Raw genomic sequence first — 26,962 nt, forward strand, 5'->3', positions numbered from 1 at the left:
GAGGAAACACAGATGGCTAATAAAACATGTGAACAATATTCAGCATCATAGTAATGAGACAAATGCAAAATTAAAACAATGAGAAACCATTTTCCACCCACCAGATTGGGGAAAAAATTTAATAAGTGAACCTCACTAGTCATCAGGAAAATAGAAATTAAAACAATAATGTGATAGCATTTACATTCCCCTCAGCCAGTCAAAAATTGTCTATCTAACAATAGAAGATCTGGCTTCAAGTCACTATGGAATAGCTTGCCTACATGTCCCAGATGATTATAAAAGCTGGATAAAATATAAAAAGTGACTATTTGAAGGCATGGATAAGTAACCCAATGCAGGCAGAAACCAGCAGTTGACTCCTGAACAGTGGTGTTGTGTGAGGTGAGATGTGCACCCTGCAGCTCTTTGCCCAAGAGGGCTCCTCAATCTATGAGTCACTGTTCAGCAGACACTGAAGTTCTCCTGGCTTGAGGTAGCATAGGACAGTTCAGGGCTGAGAAAAATGGATGGAAAGTTAGATGAAGAATCCCGAAAAGGAAGGAGCCACAGAGTGGGTGAAGCCCCAAATCTGTGTATTAAATCTACTTAAATCTTCAGTCCACTGAACTGCACATACAGGGGAAAGGCTAGGTGAGCTGAAAGAGCAGGCACTGGAAGCTGCAAAAGCTAAATGAAGACTTCAGCAGTGTCTACCAAAAAACAATAGAATTTGGAGTTTAAACCCAGTCAGTTTCACTGCTACTAAAACAAAACTCAGCCCTCTTCAGAGGAATATAACTGAATTCAGAGTCTCCACAAAGCGTCCATCATGCCTGGTGTGTGGGAAGAAACTACTACTCATGAAAAGAGACAGGAAAATAAAATGTGAACTACAGTCAGGAGAAAAAGAAATCCCTAAAAACTGACTTCAGGAAAATATGTCTAATGACTGAACTGATGTGGAATCTTCATAGATAAATGGAAATAATGTAAAGGAACCAGGCTGGGTGCGGCTCCTTATAAAAAGGAGTGCCAGCACTTTGGGAGGCTGAGGAGGGAGGATCACTTGGGCCCAGGAGTTCAAGACCACCCTGAGTGACAAAGCGAGACTCCAACTCTACAAAAAATCCAAAAGTTAGCTGGGTACGGTGGTGCATGCCTGTAGTCCCAACGACACAGGAGGCTGAGCCCAAGGTCAAGGTTACAGTGAGCCGTGTTTACACCACTGCACTCCAGCTTGGGTGATGCAGCAAGACCCTGTAAAAAAAAAAAAAAAAAAAAAAAAAAAAAAAAAAAAAAAAAAAACAAAAAAAGAGGGGAAAAAAAAAAAAAAAAAAAAAAAAAAAAAGCATCTAGCAAATCGAGAGTTGAAAAGTGCAATAATTGAAATGAAAATATTAGAGACAGCAGAAGAGTCGGTGAACTTGAAGCCAGAATAGAGATTACTCGATACAAAGAACAGAAGAAAAATGAACAGAGGTTGGGTGACCTGTGGACAATATCAAAAAATCTCGTCCATGTAACTGGAGTCTCGGAAAGAGGAGAGACCACCCTTTCACGTGGGAAAGTAAATAACAGCCCCCCATCACCCCCAGGCCGGAAGCATTCTCCCCTGGCTGCAGCTCCCTCGGATCCATGAACTTCTGCAAAACTCAGGGGTAGTGTTGTGTTCAAGGGTCAGTAGCTGACAGGAAAGGCTCAAAGTGTCTTTTACTTTGGCCACCAGAACTAGACAGAGTGACCTTGTGGCTGCTTGCCTGGCTAGGCTCAGGGCGCCAGACACTTTCTGCGCTGGACTCTGCGCTTACCACAAGGGCAGCAGGGCAGGGACCGCACGGGCTTTGCTTCTGCACCCTGTGTGGTATTTTGCCCTCTCCAGAGTCCTGTTTGAATGCAACGGATTGTTGCTGTTGTTACTAGTGAATGGGGTTATAAGGAAAAGCTGTTTGAAAACTCTGACGGAGTCAGTGCAGAAAGCGCTGAAGCAGAGGCTCAGAGGTCTGGGATGAACCCTGAGAACGTCCCTCCCCTGCAGCACCTTCGTAACCTGTAAAAATAAGGGTGGGGCCACGACCTAAAGCCCGCCTGGCGGGGAGTGTTCCCCGCCTCTCTCAGTGGCCTGTGCACCCTGCCTGGGGCCCTTTTTGGGACGGGGCGGCTACACTTCTCTACCAGTTAGAAAGCCGCATTCTCGTTTGCTCAGACACGAAATGTAACACGGGGCAGGGGCGGGGGGCGGGTGTAGGGGGAGGGTACCGCCCCTGACCTCGCTGACTCACACGATGCACCAGGCCCCTTGCAGGCACTGGATGTAGGTAGATCCGTTTAATCCTCACACCCTGCAAGCAGGGATCGTTATAACCCACTATAGTGCAGACCAGGGAACAGACGCAGGAGACTCCATAAATGCCCAGGTCCATCCTCAGTAAGCGGCAGGGCATGCATCTCCGGTCCTAGACCTAAGGGAAGAGGTCGGCTTCAGAGAGGGAAGCGCTGGGTCCTTACTTGGCCCAAAGAAGGCAAGAAACAAAGATGCCCAGGAATAAATGGCCACCCCAAAGGTCATAGAGTTGTAGCCTCAGCTCTGCCCTGGGAGTGGAGGGACACTGATTCCCGGAGGAGGAAACTCAATTCTAAAACCCGTTATTTAAATGTCAGGCAGGGGAAAGGCGTTGTAACTGAATTTGGTCTGCACTGAGCGGTGGGAGTGACTCTGAACCCACCCTGAGAACACAGTGCCGCTGGCAGGCAGGGTGGCTGCCCCCTCGCCGCTTGCCCAGCACGGTTCTCACCCTGACCCATCACTCATGGGCCTCGGGCCTCCTGCCAGCTGGTGCCATACCCAGGGCCACCCGGAGACTGGAGGGAGATGCCCCGGGCAGGAGCACTCACAGGCTCCTGAGTCCAAGCGCCGGACCTGGTGGGGACCTGCAGGTGGCACACCCCCGGGGAGTCAGCCCCCAGGCAGGACCCACACCTCTGTTTCTCTCCGCAGGTGAGCGCCGGGCCGCCCTGCTGGTCACCCGCGCGGCCTCGGCCTTCTTCCTGGACGGCCGGGCCCAGGACGTGTTTGGGGACCTGCAGGAGGCCTTCCGCGAGAGCCCCTCTGGGGCGCGGAGGCAGTTCCAGGCCGTGTTCTCCGCCCGGGACCAGGAGCGTGTCCGGGCTCAGGCGCAGGAGGTCGCGGACGTGGGCTTCGCCCGCTTCCAGGAAGCCGTGCGGAACCACCCTGAGTTCCGCGAGAACGCGGGCCGCGAGCTGTTGGCCCCGGTAACCCGCGCGCTCCGCGTCCTGCTTCGTCTGGCACCTACCGGGGCGCGACCCGCGCTGGGAGCCCGCCTCGCCGAGTGCCTGCTGCTGGCGGGGGACGCGACGCGCGCCCGAGCAATGTGCGAGCGCCTGCTGCGGCCCGCGCGCCCTGAGGACCCTGCCGGGGACCGTGCGGGGACCGAGCGGGGACCGCGCGCCCCTCCTGGCTCTGCGCGGCTTCTGCGCGCTGCACGCCGGGGACTCGCGGCGCGCCCTGGAGGACTTCCAGGCGGTGGTGGAGCAGGGGGCGCCGCACCCGGGGGGCTGTGTGCGCGCGCTGTGCGGCCGGGGGCTGCTGCGGGTGCTGGCGGGCAGCGCGTTCCTGGGCACGCTGGACTATGTCACCGCCTGCAGGCTGCGGCCCGAGGAGGCGCTTCTGGCCGCCAAGGCCTACGTGCCCTGGAACCAGCGGGGGCTGCTGCTGGCCGTGCTGCGGGAGGAGGCCCGTGGGATGCTGCAGCGATCGCCACGCGCCGGGCCGTCGAGAGTGCAGGGCCGGAGGGAGGCCGCGGAGACCGGCGGCCCCACCACGCAGGAGGGGTGAGGACCCGCCCGGGCGCGCTGGGGCTGCTGCTTCTTGTGGGTCTCCTTCGAGGTAGCCACGGATGTGTTTCCTACTATCTTACAAAGGAATGAACGGGGGCAGCGTAACCTTCCAAAGCACCCGAGGCAGGTCTAGCTCCGCTGCTTCCATAGTAGGGGCGGCAGTCCCGAAACGGAAAGGGGAAATTAAAAGCCGCGGCTCACATTTCCTTCCAGGCCTTTCGTTTCGTGCATATAAAATAGCTCACCAAACCGAGTCTGTGCTGGACATGCGGTTCATTTGCTAATTTTCTTTTGTTTTTTTTTTTTTTTTTTTTTTTTTTAAAGCAGACTTGCTCTGTCGCCCAGGCTGGAGTACAGTGGCCGGATCTCAGCTCACTGCAAGCTCCGCCTCCCGGGTTCACGCCATTCTCCTGCCTCAGCCTCCGGAGTAGCTGGGACTACAGGCGCCCGCCACCTCGCCCGGCTAGTTTTTTGTAGTTTTAGTAGAGACGGGGTTTCACCGTATTAGCCAGGATGGTCTCGATCTCCTGACCTCGTGATCCGCCCGTCTCGGCCTCCCAAAGTGCTGGGATTACAGGCTTGAGCCACCGCGCCCGGCCCATTTGCTAATTTTTTTACTCAATAGGTCATGACAGTTCCCTTTGTGGCTAAATGTGTTTCGGTCAGCACCGCCCTGACCTGAGCCCCTGCCACTACACCTTCCAGCAGTCTTGGGTTTCGTTTGTTTTATTTTGTTTGTTTGTTTGTTTTTTGTTTTTTGTTTTTTGAGATGGAGTCTCACTCTGCTGTCCAGGCTGGAGTGCAATGGCACGATCTTGGCTCACTGCAACCTCCACCTCCTGAGTTCAAGCCACTCTCCTGCCTCAGCTTCCCAAGTAGCTGGGATCACAGGCAAGCGCCACCATGCCTGGCTAATTTTTATATTTTTGGTAGGATGGGGTTTCACCATGTTGGCCAGGCTGGTCTCAAACTCCTGACCTCAAGTGATCCTCCCACCTGGGCCTCCCAAAGTGCTGGGATTCCAGGAGTGAGCCACTGCACCTTTGTTCTTAGCTGTAATCCATCGTGGGTAATGTCCTGTATCCAGAATGTTCTCTCCTTAAGACAGAGACAGGCATGCAGTTCCTGGGTCAGGGAGCACAGCCACTTGTAGAATCCTTGACTCCAGGAGCTGCCCTCCCCTCACCATAGTCTGGCCACCGCCCATCCCCCACTCACCCCTGATGCTCATTTTGCAAATTATTTGCCAGCCCAAAGCCCAGTGGGTGAATCCCTAGCTGCTTTGACTTCCCTCGTCTAATTGCTGGGAGGTGGCAGGAAGGGGTTTCAGCAAAGTTAAAAGCACTGAGATGGGGGGGGGGGCGTCATTGATGTCAACCTTCACCCCTAGGCACACACACAACACACACACACAACACATACATAACACACACACAACACACCATACACACACCATACACACCACACATACAACACACACCACACACACACATACACACACACACACACAGAGTTCCTCTGCCTTCCAGGTGTTTGATTTGCATGGCTTTGATTTGCTGGTGGTGAGGAACTTTCATTATGTGATGGCATTTATATTTCTTCTCTGGGAGTTGTCAAATTTGAGGCTCTGGCCCCATTTTCCAGTGAGCGCTTATTAACATTCCCACGTGGACACAGGAACGTGCCACATGCAGCCGTGTGTTTTCTTTTTCTGCCTGCACGCACACCCCTGAGCCCAGCAAGGCCAAATTGTTCGTCTGTGCTTTTGCAGAAAAGGAAACCGAGGCAGGGTCTGCTCAGGGTCAGCCCTGCCACTGTCTGTCTATACCGCCTCAATCCCACCTCCCACAGGGTGGGGGAAGGGGGAAGGAGGGCGTGAGGGCCGCGTGATGGGAAGGGCACCTTTGGCCTCTGGGGATGGCGTGGCATGAGGGTCCCTCCAGAGGGAGCTGCCCAGGCCAGGTGCAGGAGATGGGATTTCCGCACTGCCCAATCACCTGGGCAGGTGGAGAGGTTGTCAAAAGGGGCAGGCCCCTCTGAGCTGATCTCCACACAGGGACGCCCGCGGCGTGCACCAGCTGGCCACACTGCTGATGGAGCTGGATCCGGAGGACGAGGCCTCTTGCCTCCTGGCCGCTGACGCCCTGTACCGCCTGGGCCGCCTGGAGGAGACACACAAGGCCCTGCTGGTGGCCCTCTCCCGGAGGCCCCAGGCAGCCCCTGTGCTGGCACGGCTGGCCCTGTTGCAGCTGAGGAGGGGCTTTTTCTATGATGCCAACCAGGTGAGGAGGCCCAGGGCGTGAGAGAGGGCAGGTGGAAACGGGCCCAGCTGGGAAGAGGGCACAGGCCTCCCGTGGACTTGGCGCTGGACCTCGCAGTCTGAGCTTTGGACCAGGCGACTGCATTCAGCCCCAGCTCTGCACCTGCTGCAGCCCCTCACCTGTCTGACGCTCAGTCTCCTTATCTGGGTCCGGGTCCCATGGGTCGTCATGGAAATTGGCTGGGGCAGGTCCCTGGGGTCGGCAGATTCCCCGCATGCATAGCTGCTTTGTCGTACTTGCTTCCGCTGTGGTTATGAAGCAGAAGGGCCAGGAACCGACGGCAGGCCGAGCTTCTCTCCAAGTCTCTCACATAAACCAGGCTTGGATGCAACCCTGCCTTGGGGAGGGTAGCAGAGGGGCCCTCCCTTCCTGCCTCCAAGACCCCCGCTCCCAGGAAAGGCAGACCCTCACCTGCCTCAGGTGCTATCCCGGGTTCCTGTCTGAACTGGGGTCTAAAGGTTACACTCTGGTGGGATTCAGGCCTTGGGGCCTGGGGTGAGGGCCTTGTCGCGCCTTCTTCCCCCTGGGGCCTGGTTTGGGTTCTGATCTCCTTGCCCTGCGCAGGTTCAGATGCCCTGAACCTGCGTCCTCTTGCTCAGCTTGGGGAACCCGTGTGCCCATCAGCGGCCAGCAGGGGGCAGCATTGGGCCTCCTTCGGATGGAGCCGCGGGGAGGGGAGGTTGTGGGGTGGAGGTCTCCCCTCGCTCAGAGACCTGGTGCTACTTGGCCGTGCTGGGCTTTTGCTCTGCGTCGTCTGAAGGACTCCCTGGCGCCTGTTGACTCTTCCTGACCTAAAAACCCCTTCCTCTGCTTCTCATGGGGCCACGCCCATTCCTTGCTCCAGTGGACCCATTGGGGCGGGGTCTCCACCACCATGGGACAGAGAAGTCCTAGGCTCAGGAACCTGAGAGCCCCAGCCCAACAGTGCCATGCAGCAGACAGACGCGGCTCTGACTGCAGCCCAGAGCAGGCTCACAGCTCCCCTCCCTGCCTACTCCTCTGCGCCAAGCTGGGCACACAGTCCCTGCCTGCTGTGGGACCCCCACCTATGGGGAGACAAAATGCCCCCAAAGGCTCAAAAGGCCACGCTGCAGCACACAGCACACAGCACACAGCACACAGCCAGCCTCCCAGTGCTCAGATAGGGAGAAGCCCCCAGGCTTATGGTCACAGCCAGGGGCTGGGGGAGGCAGCGAGGCAGGAGTACGAGATGATCAGGGTGGTGGCACTGGGTGGACCCTGAGGCAGAGAGGGTGGGGTGAGGAATTGCCAGGGGCATTGGCACTGGGTGAGCCCTGGGGCAGCAAGGGTGGGGCTGGGGGTGTTGGCACCAGATGGACCCTGGGGCAGTGAGGATGGGATGGGGGATGGCCAGGGGCGTCGGTACAGAGAGGGCCCCAGGGCATCGGTCCCAAGGGTGTGGGCAGTGACTGTGGCACCCCTGCAGTTAGTGAAGAAGCTGGTCCAGTCCGGTGACACCGCCTGCCTCCATCCCACCCTGGACGTCTTCTGCCATGAGGACCGGCAGCTGCTTCAAAGCCACTGCCACGCCAGGGCCCTGGCCATCCTTCGGGCACGGCCAGGCGGGGCCGACAGCAGGGACCACACCAAGGAGGCCATCGCCTACCTCTCTCTGGCCATCTTTGCTGCAGGTAGGGGCTGCCCACCTGCTCCCAGGGCCCAGTCTTGTGCCGGCCACAGGAGACATGGGGAGCCTTTGCTGTGTTGGACAGTGGGGACACGCGTGCTGCCCAGGTGCAGGGGCCTCAGGAACACCCACAGGGTGGACAGGGCAGGGGCCACTCACTGAGGGCATCTCGCCATCAAGGTGGGTGCACCAAGGCCTGAGACCGGCCTCTGCGACCTGGGGCCTGAGCTGGGACCTGAGCTGTGCCCTGCCTAGTGCCTGAGCTGCTGTCCCAGAAGCCTCAGCCCTGAGGGGAAAGGGCCCCTTTCCCAGTTAATGACAAGGAGACGAGGTCGCTGCTCCCCTCAGCCCTTCCTAGGAACAACGACTGAAGCTCCTCCCGTGCACACCTGGGCTCCCCACCCCGGGACACCCAGCACGGGGTGCTGCCTGCTTCTTGGAGTTACTGCTGTTTTTTGGTGGGATCAAGTGTCTGGAGGGAAGGGGATGTTTCCCAGGACTCACAGGGATCTCCTGGGGTACAAGGAGTGTGAGAGCCTGGACCTAGATCAGGCTGCCACGTGGAACCTGGCCATGCACTTAGTGAGCACCCCTCATCCTCCTCTCTCAAAGGGGGATGGCAGAGTAGCCTATGTGGGGTGGAAGTGGGATTCAGAGAGCTCATTCTGGGACAGAACCTGGCACGGAGAGCATGCCCTGCACGCGTTGGTGGGCGCACAGCCCAGAGCAGCCCAGAGCGGCCCGGCATGTTGTCCCATGTCCGTCACCGGACAGACACCCAGAAGGGGTACGATAATGATAACCTCTTTGGGGAGGGGTCTCTTATGCCCAGAATCCAGGGGGCTCCTCCTAGACTGCCCCATATCCAAGCCTCACACCTTCCTGCTGCTGCCACTCCAGGTCCCGCCCCAGGACCCTGACCCCCTGCCCTTGCCTGGCCTCAGAGGCAGCTGCAGTGCTCCTTCCCTTGGCAGCCCCCCAGCTGTCTCCAGTCCTGGAGGGGCTCCTCTTGCCCCGAAGCCAAGGCCCCCAGGTCCGCCGTGACTGTCTCTGTGTGTCTCGGTGCCCAATGGTCTGTGAGCTCCCCAAGGTGAGCCCTGAAGCTCATGCACCCTCTGCTCTCCCCGGGCTGGGCAGGAGGGACACTGGGGGAGGGACCCAGCACAGGCTCATCCCGACCCCATGCCATCTTCCTGCAGGAAGCCAGGCAAGTGAATCCCTCCTTGCCCGAGCCCGCTGCTATGGGTTCCTGGGCCAGAAGAAGACGGCCATGTTCGACTTCAACGCAGTGCTGCGGGCTGAGCCGGAGAACGTGCAGGCACTGTGTGGACGGGCATTGGTGCACCTGGCCCTAGACCAGCTGCAGGTGCCACCCCACTCCCCACCTGGGCCTGGGCAAACAGGGGTGGGGGACCCAGGGAGTTGCCTTCCTCCACCCCAAGGAGAGACGGAGCCAGGAGGCCGTCCTGAGCAGCAAGATGCCCATCAAGACTTATGTTCCCATTCCCACCTGTACTGTGGCTCATGGGAGCGTGGTCCCCACAAACCCAGTTTCTGGGAGTCCTGCCCTTTCGTCCTCCCAGCCTCAGTCTGCATGGATAGACGTGTGAGCCTTCAGAGGTACTAGGGGTCCTCCCCAGCTTAAATAATGCTCAGTGCATGCAGGGGTCCCTCTAGGGCTGTTGGCCAGGAGGTGTTCCCTCGGCTGCATTGGTGGGGCTGCCTGGCCCCAGTGTTGAGAGGGTTTTGGAGTAAGTGCTGGCCTCGGTCAGCCATGTCTGCCAGACAGGTGTGGGGATTCAGCCCCTGGACCCTGATCTGAGCTTCATTTACTCGCTCTTTAACTTCGGTATCTATGCATTTAAGACTGTCTTCTGCAGAAACTGCTCCAATTTAAAATAAAAGTTGGGAGAGGGGCAATGGCAAGAAGACAGATCCCATTCAGCTGGGGGAGGCCTGTGTGCTGGAAGACAGTTTCTGTTCTGTTTGATTATGAGCATTCCTTGCTTGCAACTGCACTGCATTCTGTGTGGTCTGACTCTGAGGAACTCACACTGGACCTGTGTGCTCAGCCCAGGTCTGTTGCCCTGAACACTGTCCCTGGAGCCCAAAAGAGTTGGGTCCAGCTAAGCAACCTCAGCTGAATCATTTCACCTCTCCAGGCCTCAGTTTCCTCCTCTGTAAAAGGAGGAGGGGGCTAAACAACCAATGGATCACAGAAGAAATCACATGAGAAGTTAGACAATGCTTAGAGACAAGTGAAAATGAAAACAACACACCCCAAATTATGAAACACAGGGAAAGCAGTGCTGAGGGGGAAATGTATAGCTGTAAATGCTTCCATTAAAAAATAAGAAAGATCTCAAATCGACAATCTAACTTTACAACTTAAGAAACTAGAAAAAGAACACATGAATAGAAAGAAAAAGAAACAGAGAGAGATTACAGCAGAGATCAACAAAACAGAGGATCGAGAGTAGAGAAAATCAATGAAAACAAAACTTTGTTCCTTGAAAAGATAAAATTTGACCAACTTTTTGCCAGGTGAACTAAGAAAGAGAAAACTCAAATTATGACAATCAGAAATGAAAATGAGGTTATTATTACCAATGCTACAGAAATAAAAAGAATTATAAGATAGTAATAGGAACAATTATAAGCCAACAAATCAGCTAATCTAGATGAAATGGACAAATCCCTAGAAACACAAAACCCACCAAGACTAAATCATGAAGAGACAGAAGATCTGAATAGACCTATAACTAGTGAAAAGATTGACTCAGCACTCAAAAATCTCCCAACAAAGAAAAGGCCAGGACCTGATGGTTTCACTGGTGAATTCTACCGAACTTTTAAAGAACTAACACCAATCCTCAAAGTTTTCCAAAAAATCAAAGAGGAAGGAACACTTCCTCACTCATTCTATGAGGCCGGCATTACCCTGATACCATAGCCAAAGACACTACAAGAAAACTACAGACTATTATCCTGTAAGAATATTTAGGCAAAAATCCTCAACAAAATACTAACAAAACAAATTCAGCAATTTGTTAAAAGGATGACACACATGACAAGTGGGATTTATTGCTAGAATGCAAGGATGGTTCAACATACAAATGTCAATTAATGTAATATACCACATTAACAGAATGAAGGGGAAAAAATGATCATCTCAACTGATGCAGAAAATCATTTGACAAAATTCAACACCCTTTTATGATAAGAACACTCAACAAACTAGGAAGAGAAGGAAACTGCCTCAATATAAAATCCATATAAGAAAAACCCACAGCAAATATCATATTCAGTGATGAAAAAGGAAAGCTTTTCCTCTAAGATCAGGAACAAGGCAAAGATGATCACTTTTGCACTTCTACTCAACATTGCACTGGAAGTTATAGCCAGAATAATTAGGCAAGAAAAAAATTACCAAGCATCCAAATTTGAAAGAAAAATAAAATTATCTCTGTTCTCGGATCTTATATGTAGAAATCCCTAAAGATTACACACACACACACACACACACACACACACACACACACAAACCTGTTAGAACTAATAAATGAATTTAGCAAAGTAGCAGGATATGAAGGCAACACAAAAATCAGTTCCTTTTTTATACATTAATAATGAATAATCTAAAAAGGGAATTAAGAAAATACAGTCACCACTTGGTATCCACGTGGGATTGGTTCCAGGACAACCCTCAGACACCAAAATCCCCACATACTGAAGTCCTACAGTCAGCCCTGTGGAAACCCCAACCCCTAGATATGAAAAGTTGGCCCTTCGTATACGTGGGTTTCACATCGCAAGAATTGATCTGCATTTGGCTGTGGATTCGGAACCCACCAATATGAAAGGCTGACTGTATTTATTGAAAAAAATTCACATAAAGTGGATCCACATAGTTTTAACCCATGTTTGAGAGTCAGCTATAATTCCATCTACAATAGCATTAAAAAGAATAAAATACTTAGGAATTAACCAATGAGGTGAAAGATTTGTGCAATGAAAACTACAAAACATTGCTGAAAGAAATTAAAGAAGACATAAACAAAGGAAACACATTCCACGTTCATGTATTAGAAGACTTCATGTTGGTAAGATGTCAGTATTACCCAAAGTGATCTACAGATTCAATGCAATGTCTGTCAAAATCTCAATAATGCTTTTTACAGAAGTAGAAAAGATAAATTCTAAAATTCCTGTGGAATCTCAGGGGATTCCAAACAGCTGAAACAATCCTGAAAAAGAACCAACAAGCTGGAGGACTCACACTTCCTGATTTCAAAACTTACTACAAAGCTACAGTGATCAAAACAGTGTGGTACTGGCACAAAAACAGACACAGAGACCAATGGAACAGAATAGAGAGTCGAGAAATGAACCCACCCATATACGGTCAAATGATTTGACCAAGACCATTCAATGGGGAAGGGACGGTCTTTTCAACAAATGTTGCAGGGAAAACTATGCAAAAGAATGAAGTTGGACTCTTTCCTAACACCACATACAAAAATTAATTCAAAATGGATCAAAGACCTAAAACTATAAAATTCTTAGAAGTAAGCACAGGGGGAGGCTTCACAATGTTGGATTTGGCGATGACTTCTGGGCTACAACACCAAAGGCACAGGCAGCAAAAGAAAAAATAAAGTTGGATTTCATGAAAATTAATGTTTTTGTGCACCAAAGGACACTATTATAACGAGTAAAAAGGCAACTGACAGGATGGAAGAAAACCACAATATTTGCAAGTCACATATCTGATAAGGAATTTCCAGAATACACAGAGAAGTCCTAAAACTCAACAACAATAAAGCCAAAATCCCAATTCAGAAATGAGCAAAGGACTTAAACAGACATTTCCCAGAAAAAGATATACAAATGGACAATAAGCACATGAAAAGATGCCGGACATCACCAATCATCAGGGAAGCACAAATCAAAATGACGAGATATGCCTCACGCCTATCAGGATGGCTACTACGAGGTTTTTAAAAAGAAAATAACAAGCACTAGTGAGGATGTGAAGAAACTGGAACCTTCTTCACTGTTGGTGGGAAGGTAAAATGGTGCAGCAGCTATGGAAAACAGGATGGCCATTTCCCAAAAAGCTAAAAATAGAACTACCAGCTGGGTGCGGTGGCTCACACCTGTCATCCCAGCACTTTGGGAGGCCAAGGCAGGCAGATCACAAGGTCAGGAGATCAAGACCATCCTGGCTAACACGGTGAAACCCCTTCTCTAATAAAAATATAAAAATTAGCCAGGCGTGGTGGCGCATGCCTGTTGTTCCAGCTACTCGGGAGGCTGAGGCAGGAGAATTGCTTGAACCCAGGAGGCGGAAGTTGCAGTGAGTCAAGATCACACCCCTGCATTCCAGCCTGGGCGACAAAGTGAGACTCCAGCTCCAAAAAAGAATAGACCTACCATATGATCAAGCAATTCCACATCTGGGTCTACATCCAAAAGAAATGGAGGCAGGGTCTTTTAGAGACATTTGTACACCATGTTCATAGATGGCATCATTGTTCACAAGAGCTTGGATGTGGAAGGCACCCAAGTGTCCACCGATGGATGGGTGGATAAGCCAAACATGTTCTATCCATACAATGGGGAATTACTCAGCCTTAAAAAGGAAGGGAATCCCGGTACACACTACAACATGGATGAACCTTGAGGACATTGTGCTCAGTGAAATAAGCAGCCACCACAAAAGGACAAACACTGTGTGATTTCCTTATATGAGATTCCTAGAGTCATTGAATCACAGAGACAGAAACCAGAATGGTGGGTGCCTGGGATTGGGGGAGGGGAATGGAGAGTATTTAATGGGGACAGAGTTTCAGTTTGGGAAGATGAGCTAGTTCTGGAAAGGGATAGTGGTGACGGCCGCACAACATGAGGAATGTATTTAATGCCACCACAGTGTACACATAAAGATAATTAAGATGGTAAATGTTATGTTATGTATATTTAACCATAATAAAAACAAATTGGAGAAAGAGGAGGGTGGGTGCTGCCCCTCCTGGGGATCAGAGGAGGCACCCTGGGGATGTGCCAGGTGCTGCCCGGCCCCTCCCCTGCCTGTCTCCCCCCACAGTGCTCCCATCAACCTCGGGTGAATGCAGGTGGGGCGGGAGAGATGTGGCTGAACAGTGGTTCCTCCAGCCCATAAACACCCAGGACAAAAGGGATGTCCCCTGTGATCTGCTGGCCACGGTCTTGGGTACCAGCCTGAGCTGTCGACTCAACAGGATGCAGGGCAGGGGCAGGAGGGTTCCACTCCCAGGCCCATGACAAGAGGCTGTCACAAAGGAGACCTGTCCTGAGGCAGTCACAGCTCCAGGGCCCTGCACTTTCTCGCTGGAGGCTGCCAGAGACAGGACACTTTCCAGCCGAGAGCAGTGTTGAAATTGGCTGTCTGCTCTGATGCTTCGCTGGGTGAAAGCACAGCACAGAGGCAATGTGCCTCCCAGGGTTTCTGATTTTCTTCAGGGCTGGAGTTCCAGGAAGCAAGGAGAAGCAATCCTAGAGGCCAGGGGGACGACAGTCTCCAGAGGCCATGCTTGCTGCTGCAGGGCGGGCTGCCAGCCCAGGGCACCAAGTTTCCCCCAATCCCACTGGCAGGCCTGACTTCCATGCCAGGCTGGGCCCCAGGGAGGGAGACATGCATTCGGGGCTGGGAGCCAGCTCTCTGCCTGCCCTTTCCTGCACTGGACAGACATCTGTGGCTGGCAGGAACACGCCCATTTAACAGCTGGATGTGGCCACAAGGGATCCTTGGAAACCTGCCTACAGGTGCTGGAACCTCCTCCAAGGGGTACCACGGGATCCTGTCCCTTCCTCCCGCTCTGTCCAGGGCCACAGGACCAGAGGCAGGGAAAGTCAGCCAGGACGTCGGAGGGCTGGCATGTGGGAGTGACGGTAGGAGCAGGAGCCCCTCGCCCCATCATGCCTGTGAACTTGCACATCCAGGATGTGGGCCGATGCTGCGCCTCCCCCATGCCCTCTGCCTCTTCACCCTGAGAGGAGGATATGGCACAGGCTTGAGGCTGTGAGCGCTGAGTCAGCACTGGGGCTTAGCAGCCGGCCGCTCCTCTTGGCCAACAACCCTGTCCTGTCTCTGAGCCTTGGTTTCACTCCAGGTAACATGCTTCTTCCAGGCAGTCAGATGCTCACCTGGTGGAAAAGGAGAGCGCATATTCCAGGAATTCAGACACTAACCTGGGGGCAGGACTTGTCCACGCTGTCAGATGCTCCCCTGGGGGTGTGGGGTGCTGCTCCAGGCTGTCAGATGCTTCCCTGGGGGTGTGGGGTGCTGCTCCAGGCTGTCGGATGCTCATCTGCCAGTAGAGGTGCTGTTTTACGCTGCCAGATGCCCACTTTGGGGTGAGGGTGCTGTTCTAGGTTGTCAGATCCTCCCCTGGGGGTGAGGGTGCTGTTCTGTACTGTCAGATGCTTACTTAGAGAACTGGGGTTCTGTTCCAGGCTATCGGATCTTCACCTGGAAGCAGGGTGCTTTCCCAGGCTGTCAGATGCTCACCTGGGGGCAGTGGTCTTGTTCCATGCTGCTGGAATCTTACCTGGGGTTGTGTGGTGCTGTTCCAGGCTATCATATGCTCACCTGGTGGTAGGCCTGGAGTTCAAGGCTGTCAGATGCTCATCTCAGGCAGGGGCTTGTTTTAGGCTTTCAGACGCTCATCTGGGGGTGTGGGGTGCTGTTTCACACTGCCAGATGGTCACCTTGGGATTGGGGGTGCTGCTGTGTGCTGTCTGATGCTAACTGGGTAGGCACTGCTCTTCCAAGCTATCAGATCCTCACCCAAAGTTTTAGGGTACTGTTCCAGGCTGTCAGATGCTCACCTGCATGTGGGGGTTCCATTCCAGGCTTTTAGCTGCTCACCTGGCTGTGTGGAGTGCCTATCCAGGCTGTCAGATGGCTCACCTGCTGTTGTGGGGTGCCTATCCAGGCTATCAGATGCTCACCTGCAGTTGTGGGGTGCTGTTCCAGGCTGTCAGATGCTCACCTGCAGTTGTGGGGTGCTGTTCCAGGCTGTCAGGAACTCACCTGAGGGCGGGGAGCTTTTTCCCACCTGTCAGATGCTTATGTGAAGTTGTGGGGTTCTGTTCCATGCGTTCCCAGGTGAGCATCTGATAACCTGGAACACCGTCATTCATCCCCATGTGAACATCCAAAAGCCTCTACAGTGGCACCTTCCATCCCCAGGGGACGATCTGACAGCCTGGAATGGGACGCCCAACCTCAGGGGAGCATCCTCACCTGGGTGCGGTCACTGCTGCTGTAGGCTGTCAGACACTCACCCGAAGGTTCGAACGTCGATCAGGCTTTCAGATTCTCACCTAGGTATGCAGGTGCCGTTCTAGGCTGTCAGACGCTTACCTGGGGATGTGAGTTGTCGTTCCTGGCTGTCCAATGATCACCTGGGGCTGTGGGGGGCTGTTTTGTGCTGTCAGAGGCTCACAGTGGGTTTGTTTCAGGCAGTGAGATCACCTGTGGGTGGGGGTGCTGTCCCAAGCCATCGGATGCCCACCTTGAGTGTGTGGTGCAGTTTCCAGTTGTCAGATGCTCATCTGGTGGTGGAGGGTGCTGTTCCAGGCTGACAGACGCACACCTGGGTGGAGGGAGCCGTTCCAGGCTGACAGACGCACACCTGGGTGGAGGGAGCCGTTCCAGGCTGACAGACGCACACCTGGGTGGAGGGAGCCGTTCCAGGCTGTCAGATGCTCCTCTGCACGTGCAGGGTGCTGTTTCAGGTTTACAGAAGCTCACCTGGGGGCGTGGGTGCTGCTCCAGGCATTCAGATACTCACCTGGGGGTGTGGGGTGCCGTCCCATGCTGTCAGATGCTCACGTGGGGACGTGGGGTTCTGTTCCAGGCCATCAGAGGCTCATTTTGTTGTGTGGGGAGCCATTCAATGCTGTCTGGTGCTCACCTGGGGGCGTGCGCTGCCCTTTCGGGTGCCAGATGCTCACCTGGGGCTGTGGATGCTGTTCGGCTGTCAGATGCTCACCTGGGGGTGGAGGGTGCTGTTGTATGCGGTAGGATCCTCACCTGGAAGAGTGGGGTTCTGTTCCAGGTTGTCAGATACTCACCTGGGGCTGGAAAATACTGTTCCAGGCTGTCGGATGCTCCCTGGAGGTGAGGATGATATTCCATGCAGTCAGATGCTCAGCTGGGGGTGTGGGCGCTGTTCCAGGCCATCAGATGCTCACTTAGAGGTGTGGGGGGGTGCTGCTTCAGGCTTTCCGATGCTCACCTGAGCGTAAGGTGCCGATTTAGGTTCTCAGCTACTCACTGAAGATGTGGGTTGCTTGAGTCCGTCAGAGGCTCACCTAAGTGGTGGTACCATTCCAGGCTGTCTGATGGTCACCTGGTGGTGGAGGGTGGTTTTCCGGCTGTGAGATGTTCATCTGGGGGTGGAAGGTGCTGTTCTGGGCTGTGAGATAATCACCTGAAGGTTGGTGGGGGGTGATGCTGTAGGGTTTCAGATGCTCACCTGGGTGTGGGAGTGCCTTCCCAGACTGTCAGATCCTCTCCTGGGGTGCGGGGTGATGGTCCAAGCTGTCACATACTCACCTGGGGGTGTGGGGTGCTGTTCCAGGCTGTCAGACACTCACCTGAAGGTTGAAGTGCTGATCCAGGCTGTCAGAGGCTCAGCTAAGTGTGCTGGTGCCATTCTAGGCTGTCAGATGCTCACCTGGCTGTGTGGTGTGCCATTCTTGGCTGTCAAATGATCCCCTGGGGTGGAGGGTGCTGTTTTACATGGTGAGATGCTCACCTGGGGTTGTGGGGTCCTGTTCCAGATTGTCACAAGCTCACCTGGGGTTGGAGAATGCAGTTTCAGGCTGCTACACACACAATTGTGGGCATGGATGTTATTTTCAGGCTGTAAGATGCTCACACAAAGGTGGGGGTACAGTTCCAGGCTGTCTGATGCTCCCCTGGAAGTGTGGGGTGCCGTTCCAGGTATCAGCTGCTCACCTGCAGGTGGTGATGCTGTTCCAGGCTGTCTGATGCACACCAGGGAGGAGGGTGCTTTTCCTGCTGTCAGGTGCTCACCTGTGGGGTGTGGGTGCTTCCTGTTCCATGCTGTCAAATGCTCACCTGAGGTGGGGTGCCCTTCCAGGCTGTGAGATGCTCACCTGGGGGTGGTGGTGCTGCTCCAGGCTGTCAGATTCTCACTGGGTGATGTGGGGTGCTGTTCTAGGCTGTCAGATGCTCACCTGGGGATTGCGGTGCCATTTCAGGCTTACAATGTTCCCCTGAACATGTGATCTGCGGTTCCAGACTTTCAGGTGCTTGCCTGGAGGTGTGGGGTACCGTTCCAGGCTGTCAGATGCTTACCTAGGGGTGTGGGGTGCCGTTTAAAACTGTCAGATACTCACCTGAACATGAAGGGTGCCGTTCCAGCCTGTCAGATGCTCACCTGAAGGTTCAAGGGTCGATCCAGCCTATCAAATTCTCACCTAAGTGTGGTGGTGCCCTTCCAGGCTATCAGATGTTGACCAGGGCGTGTGGGATGCCCTTCCAGGCTGTCAGATGCTCACGCGGGAGTGTGCGGTGCCATTCCAGGCTGTCCGATGTTCACCTGCGGGTGTGCGGTTCTATTCCAGGTTGTCAAATCCTCACCTGGGGTTGGAGAATGCTGTTTCAGGCTGTCACACATTCACCTGCAGGTGTGGATGCCATTCCAGGCTGTACAATGCTCCCCTGACGGTGTGGGGTTTTGTTCCAGGCTGTAAGACGCTCCCCTGAGGATGTGGGGTGCCATTCCAGGCTCTTGACAGCCGTATAAACTGGATATAATGCATGAGCAAATGTTTCCAGACACCAAACAACAGGCAGCAAAGAGCTGCGACCCTGAGAGACAGGAGGCCACAGGAGGCGGGCACCACGCACCCTGGTTCCCTGCCTGGGAAGACATTTCTGCCGCTGCCCATGGAGGGCGGCAGTGGATTTCTGAGCTGTGGGGACAGAGATTGACATCCCAGCCTGCTATGTGGCTGGAATTTGCATCGAGGGCAATGGAGGGGAGAGGAGGAGAGGGGCTGTGTGGGGAAGGGGTATCTATGTGTCCGTGGAATTCTCCACAGGTCCTTGTCTGCAGCCTGGGCTGCACAGGCAGGGGGCAAGACTCAGCTGCCCAGCAGTGACCACCTGTTGTGGGGCCAAGAGCTGAATGGGGGTACCAGGGTCAGGCAGGGCTGGGAGACGCTGGAATTCTAACCCAGCCAGTGCAGAGAGGCTTTTCTGAACATCTTGGGCACTCAGTTGAGACTCCAGAAAGGTCACACCCTAAAATTAAGATTATACTTTAGGACTAAGTTCAAAAAATAATCCTCCCCTAACAAAGTACAAGATAAAGCCTGGCAGGGCCAGAATGATCCACCAGTAATCTACCTGCCCACCAGAGCGAAATCAGCCCCCTTGGAGGACAGCACCACAGCCCTGTCTACCACATGCCAGACACAGAGCCCAGCACAAAACCAAGAACTGCTAGGCATGCAGAGAACCAGGGAAATGGGACCAATAATAAGAGAAGAAGCACTTCATAGAAACAGACCCTGAGATGGCTTAGATGTTTGGAATTTACACACAGGGGCTTTTAAAAGCAGCAACATAAACATGTAAAAGAACTGTTTGCTATAGTGAGTGAGCTGATGGAGAATCGTAGCAGAGGAATGAAGAAAAAACAAAACAAAACTGATAATCAAGTGGAGACCCTAGAGCTGAAAAGCAGAGTATCTGGAATTAAAAACTCACCAGGCAGGCACATCAGCAGATCGGAAACTGCCAAAGCAGGACTAGTGAACTCGAGGACAGACCAAAGAAAACTACCCAATCTAAGGAACAGCAGGGAGAAAAACAAAACACAACACTCTGTTTCAAATGATGAGAGCTGAACTGAGCATCATGGCTCACACCTGTAATTCCAGTACTTTGGGAGGGCGAAATGGCAGCATCACTTGAGCCCAGGAGTTTGAGACCAGCCTGGGCGACAGAGTGAGACTCCCTCTCAAAAAAAAAAAAAGAAAAAAGAAAAGAAAAAATTTTTTTAGAAGAGATGGAGTCTCACTCTGCTGCCTAGGCTGGAGTGCAGTGGCACGATCTCAGCTCACTGCAACTTCTGCCTCTTGGGATCAACCAATTCTCCTGCCTCAGCTTCCTGAGTAGCTGGGACTACAGGCATGTGCCACCATGCCCAGCTAATTTTGTATTTTATTGTATTTTAGTAGAGACGAGGTTTCACCATCTTGGCCAGGATGGTCTCAATCTCCTGACCTCTGGATCCGTGCACCTCGGCCTCCCAGTGTGCTGGGATTACAGGTGTGAGCCACTGCACCTGACCTCTAAAAAACTTTTAAAAATTAAAAAAATAAATGAAGAAAACTTCAGCAACCAGTGGGACAATTTCAGGCCATCTAGCATACGTGTGATTGGACTCCCAGAGGATATGGAGAATGAATGGGGCAAATATACACAGGTACTTGAAGAAATAACAGCAGAAAAATTCTCAAGACACTCAACAAATCCCGAGAGGAAAAGCACAAAGAGAACCACCCCTAAGAAGGCACATCTTGGTCAAGTTCCTGAAAACAAAAGATAAAGAGAACATCTTAAAAGCAACCAGAGTGAGCAAATGACATACAGCAATGTGAGTGACAGCAGGTTTGTCCCGGAAGCAATGGAATCCAGAAGACAGTGGGACAGCACCTTTAAAGCACTAAAAGCAAAAAGTACCAACCCAGAATTACCCATATTGTTAAAATGTCCTTCAGAAACGAGAGTGAAATTAAAGACCCGTTACACAAATGGAAACTGAGAGATCTGTCATCATCGAACGGCACCACAGCAGATCCTGAGGGAAGGTGGTGAAATTGAAGAGAACAGATGCCTGATAGAAATTCTCTGCTGCAAGAAATGAAAAGCATCTGCAAATACAAAAGGATGTATTTATTTCTTCTTTTAATTGCTTTGAACAAAGCTATCTAAATTAAAAATAGGCTTGGTGTGGTGGCTCACACCTGTAATCCCAGCACTTTGGGAGGCCAAGATGGGAGGATCGCTTGACAGGAGTTCGATACCAGCCTAGGCAATATATTTCTAGAAAAAGTTTCAATACATTTCTACAAAAAGTTTTTAAAATTAGCTGGGTGTGGTGGCATGCACCTGTGGTCCCAGCTACTCAGGAGGCAGAAGTGGGAGGATCACTTAAGCCCAGGAGTTCAAGGTTGCAGTGAACCAAGATCACACCACTGCACTCCAGCCTGGGCAACAGAGAGAGACCCTGTCTCAAAATATACATATGATTAATTAACTTGAAATAATGCACTATATGAGGAAATGTATTGCTCAGTGTATGACAACAATAACACAAACTGTGGGACAATGGAAGTTACTGCTGCGGGGATCTCACATTTTAGGTAAAGTGGCACCATATCAACTGTACATAGACTGTAGTAGGGTGCTCACCTTGGGAGCTGGGGGCTTGTTCATAGCTGTAAGGCTACATATTGTAATCTGCAAGGCAATTGCTAGAAAGATAATATAAAGAGGCATATATATATGCCTCTTTATAATATAAAGATATATATAAAGATAATATAAAGAGGGCCAGGTGCAGTGGCTCACACCTATAATCCTAGCACTTTGGGAGGCCGAGGCAGGTGGATCACTTGAGATCAGGAGTTCGAGACCAGCCTGGACAACCCGGTGAAACCCCGTCTCTATTAAAAACACAAAAATTAGCTGGGCGTGATGGTGGTACACCTGTAATCCCAGCTACTCAGGAGGCTGAGGCAGGAGAATTGCTTGAACCTGGGAGGTGGAGGTTGCAGTGAGCCGAGATTGCACCACTGCACTCCAGCCTGGGTGACACAGCAAGACTCCATCTCAAAATACAAATAAAAAATAAAAATAAAAAAACAAGAAAGAAAGAAACAGGCAAACAAGCAAATAGGACACCCGGAGAACCAACAGAAGGAGGAGAGCCTTGAAGAGGCTCTAGTGGTCCCCTGCTGATGGCCAGGTCAAAGGTCAGACACAAATGACTTATCCTGATCAATCCACCGATCACCAGCACTCCCCTGAACAGGCCCAGCCTCTGCCCTGGCTTCCCGTGTGTGGTCAGGGTCTCTGCAAACCTCTTCTCCCTCCCCGCCTCCAGATGGCATGCCCAGTGCTCGGCTCTCCTACCCACGTGCCCACCAGCCTTAGGCACCAGCCCAAGTCCACTTCTGCACCCTGCAGGCTCTCCCTCAGGGTGTGCCTTGGCCGGCTCCACCCTGATCTCTCCCTTGGCAGACCTCTGACCTCTGCCCCAACTGGCTGCCACCCTGTGTCCTGCCTTGTATTGTGCACCAGATGGGCTGGGCACCCTCCTTCCGCCGCTCCTGGGAGTTGTGGGAGGGCAGTAACTGGGCTTTCTACACTTCTGGCACCCCCAAGGCCACACGCACTGGGAGGAGCACCCGGATACCCCACAGAGATCCAGCATCCCCTGCTGGCAGGTGACAGATGCCTCTGTGGGGAGGGACAGGCGTGGAGGGAGCCAGCTACAAGCTGGGAGAGCGAGGGACCCAGGGAGGGCTCGCAGACCACAGGCAGCCTCAGGAGATGGAGATTAGCAGCATTTGGCCTCAGAAAAGGGGTTCTGGGCCTGACAACTTTCAGGGTCAAGGTCAGTGAGCTGGGTCCTTTCAAATGCTAACCAGAATCAGGAGGGATGGTAGGAGGCTGCAGCCACAGGAAAGCGGGAAGGGGCAGGAAGCTGGATGTTCAGACCCTCTAGGATCCCAAGGAAAAGATCAGAGAATGAGAAAGACAGAGCCCAGCCCTCCTACTCTGACCCTCCACCCAGTCTCTCTACCTAGGATAACTCTGCACCCACCCACCCTCCCACCTTGCAGGAAGCCGTAGACGACATCCTCTCTGCTCTGAAGCTCGCCCCCAGGACCGTGGTCCCTGAGCTCCGCTCTCTGAAGCTGGAAGCCCAGGCTCTCATCACACAGTGCCTCTACTCCCACTGCCGGGCCCTTCTGAGCCAGCTGCTGGACTCTGGGGCCCCTCTAGAGGACAAGGACACCCAGGGCCTCCTTGTTGTGGGTGAGGCGCTGATCAAAATCGATGCAGGGCAACTGGACTGGCACCTCCTCCTGGTGGACATTCTCATGGCACGGGGTATGTGGCAGCCCCAAGGTGGGAAACACAGGGTCTGGGTTTCTGTCCCTGCTCCTCTGACCTCTGTATCCTTTTCTATAAAATGGAAGAAAGAGACGTGGACCACAATAGCTTCCAAGGTCCCTTCCACCCCAAATCCCATGACCTCTGGCCCCGCTCCCTGTGTGAGGCCTGGTGTTCAAAAGGCTCTCCTCTCTTTACCTGGCTGGCTCTTCGCTTGCAATGGAGGAGAAACCGAGGCATGATCTTGGTCCATAAAAGGTCTCGGACCCTCGGCCCCCTCACTGATTCACGCACCTCCAGCTGTTGTTTATCAGGCACCCATGGGATGCCAGGCCCTGTTCCAGGAGGAACTGTCATAAGCCCCACGTGCCAACATGCAGGCCTTTCCTGCAGATTTCCACATCCCCCTGGTGATGTGGAAACCATTTCACTGCTAATTCCAAAGGGGAGCTCGCTCTGTGGTCTGCATTTGCCCACCAAGGGCTTCAGGGACCCCAGGGCTGCTCCCCGCATGCTACTCTGCTCCAGCAGGCCCAGAGTTTGCCTCTAGTTGCTTGGGAGAGAAAGCAGCCCCTTGTAGTGTCCATGGTGAGGGGGCTCAGCATTGTGGAGTGGGGTCAGAGGTGAGTCCCTGTGACCTGCCTGGAATCACAGTGCACCTCTGCTCCCAGCTCCTTCTTCCTGGGGCTGAGCCATCGTCACCTCCCCGCAAGCCAGCATAGGGCAGGGAAGGAGCGGCAAGTCTGAGCTCTCTTGCATCTCTGCCCCACCCCACACACTGACTGTCCCTCCTGAATCCCTGACAGGCAGCTACGAGGAGGCTGGCACCCACCTAGAAAAAGCCCTGCACGCTGCCCCAATGTCAGAGGCAGCCCGGGCCCGGCTGGGCCTGCTCCGGCTCAAGAATGGAGACGTGCCAGCGGCTGCACGGGACCTGCAGGGCCTGGCCGAGGTGGATGCCCCGGATCTCAGGTGCCTGCTGCATCTCCTGGAGGCCTCAGAGCGGCAGAGCCTTGCCCAGGTGCGCAAAGAACCCCACCGATCTCCCACCCCCACCTTCCCCAGCACACAGGCATTAGACCCCTGGGTTTTCAGTTGGGTTTGGGGTGGGGTGGGAGGCACCCAGTTCTGGCCCAGGAAGACGGTCTCTGGCCCCCTTGGCCCTACAACCCCACCGACGTCTCAGCCTCTTTGCATGGGATGTATAAGCCACAGGTGACTTGGGTGCAAGAGAGGGAAGGGGACTTTGCCCTCAGGGCCAGACTGAGCCAGCCAGGGGCACCTTGCCCGGCAGGAAGCCCACCCCAAGCCCAAGGCAGGCCTGGAGAAGGCACGTGGGGGCAAGGCAGGCTGGGAGGCCAAGAGCACAGCAGGCTTTGGGGTCCCAGAGACTCAGAACTACACCCCAGTGGGGCCTGGACAGGATTTCACCTCTTTAATGCTTCCTGACACCAGCGGCTCTAGCACTCAGGGGCCACTTAGGAAAACAGAAACTAGGCTAGGAAGAACAGAGGGATCTCATGGCGGGGTCGGGGCTACACCAGTGTTTAAGGGGCAGTTCGGTGATGCGGAGGGGGCGCCGCTGCTCTGGGCTGAAGAGCAAGGCTGAGATCGGGTTACCCGGACCTGGAGGAGACTGCCGGGCTGGGGGTCTCAGAGCTCCCAGAGGGACTGGGGTTTCAGAGCCAGGAGGAGGGGGCTGTGCTGGGGTCTTCGAGCTGGAAGGAGGGCATAGCAGGGGGAGGGAAGCCTGGCTGGAGCCATGGTCCTGGAGCCCAGAGGAGGCGGCTAGATGGGGTCTCGTGAGCTGGGGTCACGGAGCCCGGAGGCGGGGCTGGGCAGGGGTCTCCGAGGCTGCAGACTGGGGCTGGGCGGCGGCTCCAGGAGGCGGCTCCTGGCGGAGGCAAGAATCTGCGGGACGCGAAATGGTTGCCTGGAGACGCGGACCGACCCGGAAGTGAGCCGACAGCGGTTTCGCCCCGCTTCCTGCGCCCGGTGCCCCGGCAGGCGGACCCCTCCGGGTGGCACTGCGCCTGCGCGGCCCGAGCCGCGGGATCAGGGGCATCTGGGGTCAGATTGAGCCCCTTCCCCGCGGGGGCGGCCCGGGGGCTCCCGGGGTCCGACAGCTGCTCGGGGCCGCGCCCTCCTGCTGCCGTGGACCCGGCCCAAATGTGCGGGGCCTGCGCGGGCCGAGGCTTCGCGACCATCCCGAGCAGTGAGCTACGTGTCGGGGGTGTTCAGGTGCCTCGGCCCGGAGAGGGGCGGTCCCGCGGGCCGCACAGCAGGCCAGGGACGTGGGTTCGAGCCCCTGCCTTGCTCGGCGCCGCTCACAGCTGGCAGAAGAGGCCACACTGTGCCTCGCGGGAGCCCAGCAGCAAAGCCGGGGCCGTGGGACACCCTCACTCCCAAGCACGGACCCTGAGCATGGGCCTGGGCTTCACCCCCTGCAGCCGCGCCCGGCGGGGTCCTGAGTGCGCTGCGCTCCCCGCAGGAGGGAGCGTCGAGGACCGCCTGGCTGCTGGAAGAGAGGCAGGGCCAGCGAGAAAGGTGGGGCCTGCACCATGGCGTATTCCTCAGGTGGTGGGGAGCCCCTGCAGGTTCTTGAGCAGAGGAGGAGCCCAGTGAGGCAAGCAGATTTCTGGTCATGGTTGACTCTGTGAAGAAACTGGGTCACAGATGAGGCAATTGGGTCTGGGTGGGTTCAGGAAAGTGCCTGGGAGGAGTGAGGGTGCAGACAGGCCTAGTCAGCAGCAGCCCACAGCAGAGGCTGTGCCCTCCGTCCAGCAGCCCCAGGAAGGGGGTCTAGCGTTCTCAGAGACCAGGCAAGGGCCATATCTGCCACTGTCCTGAGACCTGGGACAGCCTTCAGAAGGTGGGCAGAGTGGAAAGGCTGGGCAGCAGCCACCTCAAGAGGGCCTGTTGGAGAGGTGACTTGGCCCAGAGGGACGGAGGGAGGAGGCTCCTGTGGTCACCCAGGCAAGGGAAGCTGGGCCCAGCTGGTGGGGTGGTAGGGCTGCCAGGAACGGACCATGAGAAGGTAAATCCAGGTCCCTGATCCGAGGCCCAGGGAGAAGAGCAGTGAGCAAGGATGCCAGGCCTTGGACTGCTGCTGGACCTCCAAGGGTCAAAACAGCACTTTGGCAGCTTCTGGGGCAGTGGGAATTGCAGGGAAGGGTCTGCTACCCTGGGTCCCCCCTCCTGCCCTTGCCCATGGTCAGCCAGCCCCTCCAGAAGCAGCGGGCAGCTTCTGTGCAGCCCGGGGCCCTGCCTTACCCAGGGAGCCAACAGAGGCTGGCTTTGCAGAAGAATGCTGCAGGGCAGGGGCGGCCGGGCTTTTGAGGCTGACCCCACTCTCCTTGCCTCTATGTCCTCTGTGCAGGCTGCAGCCTGGGAAGCCAGCACCCTACTGGACGCAGGGCAACCCAGGCAGGCGCTGGGCTACTGCTCACTGTCTGTCCTGACCGGTGGCAGCAGTGCCTATCACCTGCGTCTACGGGCCACCTGCCTGGCCGAGCTGCAGGAGTTTGGCCGGGCCCTCAGGGACCTGGACCATGTGCTCCAGGAAACTCTGGGGGACAGTGACCTCCCAAAGCGGGCAGAGGACTTCTGCTGTCAGGGTCGCCTGCTGCTGAGCCTGGGAGATGAGGCAGCAGCCGCAGGGGCCTTTGTCCAGGCCCTGAAGCTAGCACCCACTTTGGCCCAGAACAGCCTGCGTAAGCAGCCAGGCCGGGCCCCCACTGCACACATGTTCCTCCTTCGCGGGCAGTGCTGCCTGGAAGAGCAGCGTCACACGGAGGCCTGGACAGCAGCTGAGAGTGGCCTCCTGGTGGACCCCGACCACCGTGGCCTGAAGAGACTGAAGGCCAGAATCCAGAGGGAGGCATCCTCAGGCTGCTGGCTCCAGTGACTGGGCCCAACCCCCTCCCAGCCCTAATCACGGGC

General features: G+C 54.6%; 1 protein-coding gene and 2 long non-coding RNA genes across 3 annotated transcripts; 1 reads left to right on the forward strand and 2 right to left on the reverse strand.

The window, feature by feature from the left end:
* Nucleotides 1-3,674: 3,674 nt before the first annotated feature.
* Nucleotides 3,675-26,962, forward strand: TTC34 (tetratricopeptide repeat domain 34). Its single transcript, XM_017882417.1, has 7 exons — nt 3,675-3,831; nt 5,894-6,119; nt 7,606-7,810; nt 9,006-9,172; nt 22,747-23,017; nt 23,827-24,041; nt 26,400-26,962. Exons 1-7 carry the CDS (start codon nt 3,743-3,745, stop codon nt 26,925-26,927), a joined length of 1,701 nt encoding a protein of 566 aa, XP_017737906.1. The 5' UTR covers nt 3,675-3,742; the 3' UTR covers nt 26,928-26,962.
* On the reverse strand, nt 13,813-16,561 carry LOC108535978 (uncharacterized). The gene is made up of 4 exons (XR_001887383.1): nt 16,368-16,561; nt 16,097-16,216; nt 15,040-15,974; nt 13,813-14,837 (listed from the first exon to the last, which is right to left on the reverse strand). It is a non-coding gene; the product is annotated as an uncharacterized LOC108535978 (long non-coding RNA).
* LOC108535979 (uncharacterized) lies at nt 16,923-17,899 on the reverse strand. Its single transcript, XR_001887384.1, has 3 exons — nt 17,819-17,899; nt 17,170-17,656; nt 16,923-17,093 (listed from the first exon to the last, which is right to left on the reverse strand). It is a non-coding gene; the product is annotated as an uncharacterized LOC108535979 (long non-coding RNA).

The sequence above is a fragment of the Rhinopithecus bieti genome, unplaced genomic scaffold (assembly GCF_001698545.2).
Source record: "Rhinopithecus bieti isolate Rb0 unplaced genomic scaffold, ASM169854v2 scaffold_13351, whole genome shotgun sequence".
Classification (NCBI taxonomy): domain Eukaryota; kingdom Metazoa; phylum Chordata; class Mammalia; order Primates; family Cercopithecidae; genus Rhinopithecus; species Rhinopithecus bieti.

Excerpts from the sequence above, each read along its gene's own strand:
- TTC34 (XM_017882417.1), top strand. The coding sequence starts at position 3,743 with ATGCTGCAGCGATCGCCACGCGCCGGGCCGTCGAGAGTGCAGGGCCGG. Across the intron at positions 9,173-22,746 it reads TGGCCCTAGACCAGCTGCAG|GAAGCCGTAGACGACATCCT; the intron begins GTGCCACCCCAC and ends CCCACCTTGCAG. Across the intron at positions 23,018-23,826 it reads GGACATTCTCATGGCACGGG|GCAGCTACGAGGAGGCTGGC; the intron begins GTATGTGGCAGC and ends AATCCCTGACAG.